Source organism: Bactrocera tryoni, chromosome 1 (assembly GCF_016617805.1).
Source record: "Bactrocera tryoni isolate S06 chromosome 1, CSIRO_BtryS06_freeze2, whole genome shotgun sequence".
Taxonomy (NCBI): domain Eukaryota; kingdom Metazoa; phylum Arthropoda; class Insecta; order Diptera; family Tephritidae; genus Bactrocera; species Bactrocera tryoni.
In genome coordinates, this window is record NC_052499.1 from 49,309,346 (window position 1) to 49,323,009 (window position 13,664).

At 30.9% G+C, this 13,664-nt stretch overlaps 1 protein-coding gene across 1 annotated transcript in view; it reads left to right on the top strand.

The window, feature by feature from the left end:
* LOC120775761 (protein Skeletor, isoforms B/C) overlaps positions 1-2,679 on the top strand; it is a 100,059-nt gene extending 97,380 nt beyond the window's left edge. Inside the window, exons 7-12 of the mRNA XM_040106097.1 lie at positions 380-704; positions 768-982; positions 1,043-1,314; positions 1,366-1,496; positions 1,558-1,721; positions 2,121-2,679. Of these exons, the coding sequence (XP_039962031.1) occupies positions 380-704; positions 768-982; positions 1,043-1,314; positions 1,366-1,496; positions 1,558-1,721; positions 2,121-2,285 (1,272 nt within the window). The 3' untranslated portion in view covers positions 2,286-2,679. The remainder of the gene's footprint in view (positions 1-379; positions 705-767; positions 983-1,042; positions 1,315-1,365; positions 1,497-1,557; positions 1,722-2,120) is intronic.
* Positions 2,680-13,664: the final 10,985 nt, after the last annotated feature.

Below are 13,664 nucleotides of genomic sequence, written 5' to 3' on the forward strand. Positions count from 1 at the left end.
ATTAATGTAGTTATATATGTATATTTAAACACGTCCTATGTATGTATATATTTATATATGTATATACACACATACATATTATCGTTTTGATCTTATCATTATGATCATTAATTCCCTCATTTATGAGTAACGCATTATCGCATTCTACGCTCACTTTGTAACCTAATGATCGCCATACAAGAAATATCTCATTAAACATTATATTCTTATATCTTTCGTATGCATTAGCCTCCATGGTGGTATACACCTGTAAGTATTAGTTTAGACTACCAACACTCATTGTGTAGTACATTCATACAACCTGTACGAAATTATATAAAGAATCGAGTTCTTACTTTGTCAAATCGAAGAATACTCAACTCATTCCAACCGCTTTCAGACCACCACCACACCACGTCCCGTCTACGCCAATTGTCGTGAGATTATACCCGACAAACTGCAAGTGAAATGGGAGTTACAAGGCGAATACATACAGATCGAGCTGTTTGGACGCATTGCCGAGGATCAGTATATGGCCTTTGGTCTATCTGGCGCCAATGGACGTGCGCAAATGTCACAATCGGATGTTGTTGTCGCATTCTACGATACCAATGCGCGCGTTTTCCGTGCCGAAGACTACTTCATCTCCGATTTGTCGCAGTGCGATGGCCAGCACGGCGCTTGTCCCGATAGTCGCATCGGCGGACGTAACGACGTTATTGTCTGTACGTAAATTAGTATCTCTAATCACATAAAATTCATATTAATATTTCGAAAATGTTTTCCAGTGAGCGGCGATCGCAAGAATAATGTGACTAGCATACGCTATAAGCGCCTCATACAAACCAACGAACCGATCTACGACTTTGCCATACCATTGGATCGCGAAGTGTCCGTGATCGCTGCGATCGGGCCGCTGAATAGTCTTATGGAGGCAAATGCGCATTCGCACACCGGCAACGATCACACCATCGACGATGTGCGCATTAATTTCTCTTCGCGTGTAAGTGAAATGTATTTTAGAAGCGATAATGCTTCCAACTAATAACTCTTCTATCGTTAGAATGATCATTCGTGCAAGAATTCGCTGTACAGTTTCAAAGATCAGAGCGGTCCAAAGCCCTGGCCAACACGTAAGATTACTAACGAGACCGTATTCACGGCACGTATTGGTCCCACAGGCGGTAAACGTGGTTACACGCCACTCACTGGTATACCTTCCTGGGGTATTGCTTGGTACTTGAATGATCTGCTAATACCAGAGATAACGGTGCAGCGTGGCAAAACTTATGAGTTCTATGTCGAGGGCGGTGATGATCCCGCACAACCTGCCAGGTAAGCTGGACCATCAAACTATTAAACAAAGCTAATATATTTTTCATACAGATACCATCCATTCTATATCACCGATTCACCGGAAGGCGGTATTGGACAAATGACTGGTCTTGAAGTAAGCAAACAAAAAGCTTATGCCGGCGTCGAATTCGATAAGGAGGGTAACCCAGTACCGACTGCATGTAAGTATTAACAATTTTTTGTAATAGGGCTAAGTTTTCATTGTCTTTATTTTATTGTTAGTTGGACGTTACTGCGAATGGACACATCGTACGGTTGATCTATCAGCCCAGATTGAAACCTTTGAGGAATATATGAAGACCTTGATGCTGGAATGTGTTGAGGGTGAACCGGGCTTCTTAAATTGGACAGTACCATTGGATGCACCAGATCTGCTGTATTATCAGGTAAATTTGAGATTTTAACTATTATAACATATGTGCATTATCATTTTAATCCTTCCGGCATTCAGTGCTGATATTACGAATGTTCTTAGTTGTATAGTGTCTCTCTTCCTTCACACGGCATGGTCCATTTTATAAAAAGTTGCAGTTTTGTGACCGAGTATTGTTGATACAATGAGCACGCAAAATATTCTTACCCAATTCTTAAGACTTTTCAAAAGGCTCTTCCAAAAAACAATATTTTAGAAGATTGTAAGCCATTCTACGTTTTACTCCGTAAAAAAATCAAGGAAAGGGATACTCATAGCTGCTTGCTGCAGACCTATTTTTAGACTAATAAAAAATTTTTAGTTATCATGTTCGTTATAATAATCATTATAATAATTTCTTACATTTTTCCAGTGCTTCACACATCGAAATCTCGGCTGGAAGATAAACGTGGTCGACGCCACGGACGCATCAGCAGCGCTGCAGTTAACCATCACCAATGCGATTGTGTATACAATTTCCGTGCTATTTAGCCTGCTTGTGACGCAAAACATTTTCAGTTTGTCAATAATTGCCTGATAGTGGTGCTGCTGTCACAGCAAGTTAGAACATTTTAAATTTTAAATGTCAAGTGAAAAACGTTTAAGAGGCTGAGGCAAATGCGCAAAACGCACACAGAACACACAGAAATATATTTTCAGATATATACACACACGTGCAATTTTAGTTATTTGGATAAAAATTATAATTTTTGAAACTGTGAAACATATCTGGAAAAGAGAGAAAGTATAAGGGCATATCTTTGTAGAGCGCATATCGGTACGATTTTTTAGTCCACGCACACTCATACATATGCATTTTGACTTTTATATAGTATTTATAAGCAGCATATCCGTTTACAAAACAACCAAAGCAAAGTTAATTAAAAAAGCAAGAGATATTAAAAAAACTAAGTAGTAAAAAATAAAATTTGGTGTTGATAATTTGGTTTCAAAAATAAAAAATATTTTCTTTTAATTTTATAAAAATATTTTTTTTGGAAAATAATTTATTTATTTCATTTTTAATTAAAAAAATTTTTTTATAATAATTAACTTTACAAAAATTTTAAAAATAAGAATCAATTTTTTTTTCATTTTATAAGAAATATTTTTTTTAATAAAATAAATTTGTTTTATTTCATAATAAAAAAGCATTTTAAATTAATTAATTTTAATTAAATTTAAAAAAATATATTCAGTCAAAAACATTTTTAAATTAATTAATTTTTTATAAAAAATATAAAAATTAAAAATAATTTTGTTTTTAATTTTATAAAAATATTTTCTTATTTAATTTTTAATAAAATTATAATTATTTTTTTAATTTTATAACAAATATTTTTTTTTTAAATAATTTTTTTATTTAATTTTTAATTAAAAAATAATTTAAATTGCTTAATTTTTAAAAAATATTTTATTAAAAGTTAAAATTAAATAAAATAAATAATTATGTTAATTTTTTAACCATTTTTTTAAATTAAAAAAATTTTTTATATAAAAAAAAAAAAAATTGATTTTTAATAAAAAAATGATTTGATAAAATTATTTAACGATTAAATTTAATAATAAACAAAATATTTTTAATAAAATATAATAATATAATATTTTTAATAAAATATTTTTTATAAAATTAAAAAGATTACAATTATAATTTTAATTAATAAAAAAATTTTAAATTAATTATTTTAATAAAAAAATGATTTTTCATTTAATGACTTTTAAAATTTTTAAGAAATCTTTTTTAATTAAAAATAATTTTTTTAATTTATTAACTTATAAAAATTTTAAAAATAAAAATATTTTTTTAAATTAAAAGTAATTTGTTTCATTTCATTATTAATTTTTAATAAAAAAAGTTATTTTATATTAATTAATTTTATAAAAATTAATAATATTTTAATAAAATAAAAAATTTACTTTCTTTATTATTACATTTTGTTTCATAAAATTCATTAATTTAAAATATTTTTTTATTAAAAATAATTTTGATTTAATTTTTAATAAAATGTATTCAATTAATTAATTTTATGCAATTTTCTATTTTCAAATTAATTATTTTTATGCAAAAATTTAAAGATATTTTCTTTTCTTTTATAAAAATATTGCTAAATTAAAAATTAATTTAAAAAAAAAATTTAATTGAAATGAAAAAAAAAGTTTTATTTTTCAAATTTATTAGTAAACCAAATATTAAAAAAAATACTTTTTGTAATAAAAAATAATCTACAAATATCTCCAAATTTTGCGCATTTCCTTGGCCTCCAAACATTTTCACTTCAAAAAGTTTCAACAAACTGAAAGTTTTGCTAACCAAAATACCAGGCTAATATCATCTAAAAACATATCTTGACAATAATTTTAAGGTTAAAGACAAACAAAAACAAAAATATGATAAATTTAAAATAACGGTTGAATTTGTGTGCATGATTGTTGGATGTGCTGAGAATGTGTGCGTTTGTCGTGATTACAAGTACATACATGCTTACATACATAGCATAGTACTTACATACATACAAACAAGAGAAAATTCATAAATAAATAGGGCGTATGTAGGCGTGTAACGGTCGCAGTTGCACAGAGTGACGGCAAACTTTTTTGTATTTTGTAAAGTTTAACAACAACAAAAAAAAATTAACAAAAACAAAAAAATATTATTCCTTAAATAATTACTTAAAAATTTAACTGTAATATATGTATGTATTGACTTTTTCAAACTTTTTCTAAAAATTTTTTTCTGAATTTTCGGTCTATTGGTTTTTATTACTTACGAATAATGCATTTTTTGTGTATGAATATGAAAATTAATATATAATGTTATACATACAACTACATATATATACATACATACATACACATGCGTAACGCTGTTTTTGAAATTTAATGATGTAAACTTTTTTATAAAAATATTTATGTATTGTACAATGTATTATTGAAAAGACAATATTTTGTTTTTAGCCTTTAAGCTGACAATAAAGTTGACACAGGACAATAATAACGGAGAATAGTTGCAATGCAAATAAAAAGCAAAAATCGCAAATTTATTGCTAAAGCCGAATTGTAAAGAGAAATTGTTCAATTAAAATATAGTTATATAAAGTAAATAATGTTAATGTGAGACAATAATAAGCAAACGCTATTTGTAAAGTGCAAATGTAATATTTGAAATTTACGCTAATCAATGTACTTCAAATTTATATATACATACATATGTAAGTACATATCTGAAACGTACAGACAAACATACATGAATTAAAGAAAGAATCTTCAAAAAAAACATACATATGTATGTGTGCGCGTACATAGGTTTCTAAAACTTATGCTGTGCTGCTTGCATGAATTCATGTCAATTTTTTTTTATTTTTTTGATCAAAAATGGCTCGTCGCACAACACACATATGTACATATGCCACGCATCAGATGCTGGTGGCAAGCTGAAATTTTTCAACGTTTACCCAGGTGCATAAAATAAAAAAAAACCTTCATACATACAAACATATCTATATCAATCCGTATGTATGTGCTGTTTAAAATTTACAATATATTAATATTAAAAATATTATTATTATAATATTTTAATAATATTTTCTGTTTGAAAAATGTATCTGTTAACAGTTTTTCAAAAACACTATATATATTAAACTAATTAGCATTATTTTTACTATAAATTTTGTGTTCTTAAAATTTTGAATAACGCTTTTTATTCTAATAAAATACTAAATCTTAAACCTTTTGAGTTATACTTTGTTTTATGCTTTATGTGAGTCAAAAAAAATCTCTAGTTTTTTTTTCGATTCAATAATTTGTTATTTTTATTTTTTAAAATCAATAACTTATTTTCTTTTTACGGTTTTAGTGTTATTTTTCTTTTTTTATTAATGGACCAGTGTAGATGGTTTTTGTAAGCAAAAAAATTATAGTAGGGTGAAATTAATTAACCCTTAAAATTTCATCCTCGTCCCTCCCCTTTCTCTTCCGCACGTTAGATCGCCCGTAAATTACTTTTATACCCCTGCAACATGTCAAAAAACCGCTATTGAAAAAAGTACCTATATTTGGTTCACCCGTTATACTTGTCTAGTTTTCCATAATCAGAGCACAAAACGGGCCTAAAGGACTAATATTTTGATTAAAGATTAATTTTTTTAAACACCGCCATTTTGTCAATTCTTGATATAATTTTCGTCAGTAAGTTTATATTTCCTGGCAGAAAATTTTTATACCTTGCAACATGTTGCTGCAGAGTATAATAGTTTTGTTCACTTAACCGTTGTAGTATGTATCGCCCAAAACTAAACGAGTTAGTTTAGTCATATATAAATCATCAGGATAGGATGACGAGACGAGTTGAAATCCGGCTCACTGTCTGTCTGTACATCTGTCCGTCCGTCCGTGCGAGATGTAAAGTTACAACAACTAAATTCGTCTAGCGCAAATGTTAAGTATAAGAACTCTTACCGACAATGTGAAAATTGATAAAATCGGATGGTCACCACCTCACCACCCATATAACGGTACTATTAAAAACTATTAAAAGTGCGATAAATCAGTAACTAAATACGCCAGAGACTTTAAACTTTACACACGAGTTGGTATGAGGAGGCTTTTAAGGATGTTAAGTGAAGTGACATATCTCGCTCAACCGATTTCAATAAAATTCGGTATGTGGCATTCCACCAATATTTTTAGGTTACAGTGCAATAATGGGCGGACTACGTTTACTTCCTTTATAATAGAGTATCAAATTCGTTATGGCTACGGGATCAAAACCCAAAATGTATCAAAATGACTTACGGATTATTAATGTAAATTCAATTCTGGAACTCATTACTTACTCATAACAACATATACGGATTAAAAAAAAATCACAAAAAACAGGTGATTTTTCTGACTTTCAACTGGTTATAACACCTTATAAAATTAAAATTGCTGCGTTGGAGGTATCGAGCGAGGGTTTATTACTTTTGATATTTTTTTAATATAAACAAATTTTTAATTGTTCTAAATTACAATTTCGTCTTTCATCTCAAAAAAATGTTATGAGTGAATTCACTTAGAATCCGCGACATTTAAGCAACGCTTCTCTTGAAATTACAGCAAATTTTACAATAATTCAGATCTCATTTCACTATCTTCGGGATGAACATATACAAAAACTGGCTTCGATTCGTCCAAACATAGTTCAATCGGACAAACGACTAGCATAAAACGATTTGCTATTACTTTAGCTGCATACACTTTTTTTCATAATACTATTGTGGGCATAAAATAGTAAGACTTTTTAATTTAAACTTCGCGCGAAAGCCCACTCGTCGTAATATTTCTTTTCTAGGTTGGCATGACTGTCAGTGATAGCTAAGCCAAATGTCACATCAAAATAATTATTAGTGTTTATTATGCGCTTGTCTTTCTGAAGTACATAAAGTGTATTCGCCAATTTTTAGGATGAGTGAAATTATTCAACAAAGAAGTTCCATTAAATTTTGTGTGCGGAATCAAATTTCTGATGCCGAAACGTTCGGAAGGTCGGAAAAGGTCTTCGGTGATAATTGTTTGTCGCGAGCAAGTCTTTTTGTTTGGTAGAAATTTTTGAAAGAAGGTTGAGAACGCGTTTACGACGAACCAACGAATCGAGGACGGGCATCAAGAGCAAATGATGATCAACATGTCAATAAAATAAACGAATTGATGCTTGAGAAACGAATCAGAGTACTTATTGGCATCGTTGTAATATCAGAAGGGTTAGTGAAACCCATTTTGAAAGACCATTTGGGCTTAAGAAAAGTGAAAGTACGATTGATTCCAAAATCAAAAAGTTTAACGTCTATGAAACAATGCTTTCCGACTACCAGAATGCCATGAAACATATTATTCCAGGTGATGAGCCTTGGATCTATGTTTAAGAACCGGAAACAGACAATCAATCGGCCGAATAACGCGGCAAAGGTGAGCAAAAGCCGAAAAAACCACATTAAAGCAGGTCAAAATTCAACGGTGTGGGTACAGTTTTCTTCGATAATCGAGGTGTGGTGCAATTCGAATTCCTTCGACCAAACCAAAGGCCAAACTGTCAACAAAGAATACAGTTACGCGTCTTTTGCGCGAAGCTCTTCGTAAAAAGAGGCTGGAGTTACGGGCCGACAACTCTTGGTTTTTGCATCATGATTATGCACCTTCGCATACTGCAGTGTGTCTTCGTGAGACTTTCGCCAAATTTTCAAGCAATACTGTGCCGCAACCACAGTATTCGACTGTTTTAGCTCCATGTGACTTTAGGTTATTCAGCAAACTCAAACAATCGCTACGGGGAAACCGTTTTGAGTCAACTGAAGACATTAACCGTGAATAGCTATAGTATGCGCATTGAAGGATATTCCAGAAATTTACCTTAACAACTTTTTCGAGGATTGAACCAAATTGAACCAAGATTGTATTGTGACCAAGGCCGATTACTTTGAGGGGTACGACATAGATTTTGAAGAATAAATTATGAATTCTAATATTATGAATAAAGTTTTACTACTCGTATTTGTTGCTCATAGTAGTATATGGTAAGAACTAAAAAAACTTGTTAATCTTTAACTTGTCTAGCCGTTCGTGGAGTGTCAAATATCTACCTATGTTTCCTCGTGTATATTAGAAGTTCGCTTCAGAGGCACACTCAGCTAAAATCTAGATCTGCTCTCTAGAAAACATACAAATATTTTTTCATATACCTGAAACTGTACCGCTTAATATACTTTTCCTTTATTTAATTAGAATAGTGAAATTGTAATTGTTAATATTTTCAGTGTTATTGTTGATTTTATTTATAATATTGTTTTTGTAATTGTTACTACTGTTATCATGACCCTTTTAACTATTATTATTACTGTTCATCAACATCATTAAACGAGTTTGTAGTGTTTTATTCAAACAAATTTTTAACACAATGCATCTAGATATTATAGTAGATTGATATCTACTACTCGTATATTTTCTTCTTCGCGAGAATTGAAACTCATACATATGTATGTACACTAGACAATAAAAATGAAGGCAACAAATTGTAATACATTTCTTTTTGACAATAAAACGTACTAATAGCTGTAATTGTAACATAACTAATTTAAATTAAGTAAAAGATATTTGAATTGCAAATAAATAAATTTAGCATAAGCAAATGGACTTAAATAAGTAGTAGAAATATAGGTTAGGTTAATAAATGCCCTAGCAGTACGAAGCACAACTATTTTAAAATAAGTGTTAGCCGTAAGTAATAGTAAATAATATGTGTAGGCATATGAGAGACAATACAAAAATTACTTACAAACATATGTAGGTATGTGGTCAACCATTTTTAATGAGATAAAGCAAGTTACATAAATACGGAAAATAAATTGAGCGCAGCAAATAGTTTGAAATAGTTTCAAATATACATTTAGTACATGTACATATTTGTTTTTGCAGCGCCATAACTGAAATAATTTATTTTTGTAATAAACTTATAAGCCGCTTATAAATAGTCCTAATAATTACACATTTTTAAAATGCTATTTAGGGTGCTTTTGAAGAAAAAAATGTTTACTGGAATGTATTTTTAAAATGTAGACTTCTTCCAGATTTTTTGAAGCAATACAAAATGATTACCTAAGTTTATTACATGCAACTATTGAACTATTATAAACAAACGATAAAAATGTTTTAGAACAAAATTGTAAAGATATGCTCATACAAAGTTTTTAGCACCTAAAAACCATAAACACCTAAATCTAACTATTTTAATTTTCTAATTATGTTTTGTTCATTGATATCCACGCTTTTTTCTGTGCAGCAGCTCAGCTATGTATGTAGTATATTCCTACTATCTTTATTATTTTTCTTTTCTTCTTACTTACCATGCTTGATGAGCATAAAGTGGCCGCAAAATGTCACCATTTATTAAAATTTTTCGATAACGTCATTTCGTTGTAAGTTTTCCTTATTCACTGAAGTTATTTTGCAAGCCTGCGTTCTCTGGTGTGCTTAGGCCTCACGCGTTCCTGCTGCCTTGTGGGTTCCACGCTAGTGTTTTTCTGAAGATCTCATGTGGCTGCATGCTCAATCTTATCTGATTTACGCTTGCATATATTCTTTTCATTTGCAAAGCTTGAAATTGTGATTTATTTATGCCTTATTTTGGTTTTATACTTCTTATGTTCTAACTAAAGCTTCGAAGCGTAATTTCACGGTAGATAGTTCTTAAAAGGTTCCCTACTTTTTCAAAAAAAAAAAACAAAAAAAAAACACAGAAACTTCAAATTTAATGTAAAAAGTTTATTATCAATCGAAAGAACACTCTTTGGCATTTATTGTTTGAAGATTACCGCTTTCAAATGTTGGCCGCGGCTACGTCTCAGATTGTCCATCTGTTGAGTCCAATTTTCGATGACTCGTTCGAGCATTTCGACTGGTAGCTGGCGAATGACACGCGTGATGTTTCGCTCCGAGCCCAGAATCGAAGAGAGGTTGTCCGCATAGACTTTAGACATTACCATATATGTATGTCCCCACAGGAAAAGCTTAACGCTGTGGCCAATCGATCGGCCCAAAAATGTAACTTCGTTGTGTATCAAAATATTTCATGGTCAATAGATATTTCTAACATTTAACGCTCAAGAATCAATGAGACTTAAAACTGAACTATATATATTTAAAGTTGCTGAAGCGATAATGCGTTCATCAGTAGGCTGGTTCAAGTTCTAAAAACCGGAAGAGAATGCTCATTGGAAATAAATGTTGCGACGGAAAAGAGCTAAGATAAAGCAAACAACCAAAATATATTTGTAGGACAAAACGTACAGCAAATATGGTACCGAAAAAGTCGGAGAGATCATTATGAACGGTATATCGCCCTCGACAGCAACTATTTGGATTAAATACCATTATTGTTTTTAAACGAATCCAACTTTTCCGACCACCTGATGTATGAATTTTGTGGAGTTCGTTAATTTTTGTATACTTTTCATATGAAGTTTTAATTTTAATTTTTTTATAGTTCTACATATTATGTTTACACCAAGTGTAAAGTAACTTTAGGGCTTATATCCGCTTAAGAAAATTAAAAAATCGACTTGTTTTTGTGTATGTATCGAATTCACATACATAGATACATACATACGTTGGTCCGTTTGTTATAATAGATGCGAGTATTTACAGTTGGCTTGAGTTTTTCAACACCATAACGACCCCAAGCACTGCTCACGAGTCGTTAAGTAGCCAAAATACATATTAAGATTCTGGATTGGCTAGCTCAAAGTCCGGACTTAAACTCCATAGAAAAATCTCTGGGTGTTTATAAAAAGAGCCGTAGCTGCACGAAAACCTCATAACAAATATTCTTTAAGGAAAATAGTACAGGCAGAGTGGAACAAAGTAAGTCCCACCTAATGTGCTGCTTTAGTCCAAACATTGCTGAAGCGTTGCACTGAAGTGCTACGCAATAAAAGATATCCAACTAAATATTAGTTTTTTATTAAGGGGTTATTCATATACCTTTTTTTTAATTACAAAAAATCGAAATTTTTTTATTGGTTTATCTTAAAGAACAACTTCGTAAAATTTTTTTTTAATGTTCGTAATGAATATTTTCTGTGATTTTTTTTTAATGTTCGTAATGAATATTTTCTGTGCTTGAACGATCGACTTTTTACGCACAAACTTTTTTTCGCCGAAATGAATTTTTTAGTGAAATTTCTGGTAACAAAAAAGTTCATTTTTTGCATAAAACGTTCCCGTGTGCACAAAAAAAAAAATCATAAAAATGATCGTTCAAGCACAAGGAATTACACTAAACTAATGAAATTTGTTTACTTTCATGGTTTCAGTTGACTTGTTCGACCTGGGAAATTGTCACCGCAAGGCTCTGCAAAAAAAGCCTTTTAGGGAAATAGCCACCCCTTAAAAACTATTTCATATTTTTGCACGAAATTTGGCACAAACATTGTTAATAAAGTGTTCTATTAAAAAATAAAAACATTCCTAAAAAAAATCCAAACTTTCCGTTTTTCTTCGACAAAGAAGGTATATAACCCCTTAAACAAGAATTTCAAAATATAAGTAAATTTTCCTTCAGATGCCTTGATTATATGACCACTGACTGTACTAAAATAGTTGCTTGAAAGAAACTTTCATACTATAACTGGCGTGACTTAATTATATGAGTACAAGTGTACAGGCATATGGTATTTGAAAATATGCTCCGAAAATTTGAAGTCGTTCCTGCAAGTGTTTTCGGAGATATGCGGAAAATTTCTCCGAAACAGCTGGATCAATTGGCTTAAAAATTTCACACGATCCGCTTAGATATACAGTTTGTTCAAAAATATATAATATGATAAAAAACAGTTTTTGGGAAACCGCCATTCCGTCAAAAATCATAATTTTGAGCAGTCCTTCGAACATTAGGTGCATTCTTCTTTTGTAATGATCATCTTTTTGGTTCAGGAACATTAGTTAATTTTAACTATAGAGAAATCTTGTTGTCGTTGCAACACCAGAAAACATTTCTGGAGTAATTTCGAGGCATGTGAGTTCCTTAATACAAAAAAAAAAACATACGAGTTGCAGGAATATAAAATGTTTTTTTTTTTGAACTTTCTTTTCTTACTTCTTTATATTTATTATTATTTTGGTTAAAATGGTTATACACTGCTGGTCATTAGGTTAGACGCACGTTTACTTGCATTACAATTGCTTAAATATTTATTATTTTAATGGTGAATGACAAAAAGTTGGTATGCAAAAACATGGGTACTTCATGACACTTTCAATGTAATATTCCAATGATTATTCAAACTTAACAAAATTGTGTGTTTCAAACATTTTCTTAAAGCTACTTAAAAAACGGTGCCTTTTTCTTGGTCATTAGAATAGACGCACTTAGGATATTAAATTTTTTATAAGAAAAGTTTTGTTTTTACTACTTAAATTTTTAGTTCGTGTTAATATTTGATTTATTAGAAATAAAAAAAAATAATTTCAGTAATAAGGAAGTACTTATTACTGAAATTATTTTTTTCTCTTTGTTAGTAATAACTTCAAATATCTGGTCCTTCATAGAATGATACAGGGAATATATGTATGTAGGTCCTTACCTTCGTATTGCTTTCCTTTTTCGTATACCTTCCGTGTTAGCCAGCCCCAAACATTTTCAATTACTTTAGGATCTGAAGAATTTGGTGGCCTGGTCATGACATTAACGTTTTGACTCGAAATAAACGACTTTACTACTCGAGCGTTATGAATAGGAGCTTGTCTTGTTGAAAAATCCAAGGAATTGGGCCAAAGAGATCGCTTAATTTTGGCAATACGGACTCCAACGATGTTTTGAAGCGATCGCCGTTCATCTTCTGATTGCTAAAAATCAAGTCAGTTGTTCCATAAAACGTGATGGCCCCACACCATGACTCCACCTGCTCGGCTGCGGTGAAATCTTAAATATATGTAGGTTATCTTTCCACAAATCGTGATAGTCGTATTGAAAGCCATCAGGGCCATCTAAATTAAAACGTTTTTCCTCAGTAAATACAACTGAACGCCAATAATTAAGTCGAGTGCCAGATTAAACAGTCCATGTCATGTACATATTCTTTCGCGAATCGAAAACGTATTTCTTTGCGTAGTTCATTTAGGGGGAGGTTTTTCTTGATTTTTAAACGCTTTAGGTCTTCGGCATTTCTGATTGTAGGCTGAACAGTTGAAAGGCTTGCTTTTACTTTGGCTATTTCCGTGTTTTTCATATGCCTCTGGAACCTTTAAATATCTATCAACAGTTCTGGAGGTACGTTTTATCTATTCGGCAATATTTCGATTGGATAGTCCTTAGAAGTAAAAAAAGTGTACTTTTTCACGTTCCAATAAGCTCAGGATACTAGCTTTTCCCATTTTTTCTTTAAATGTA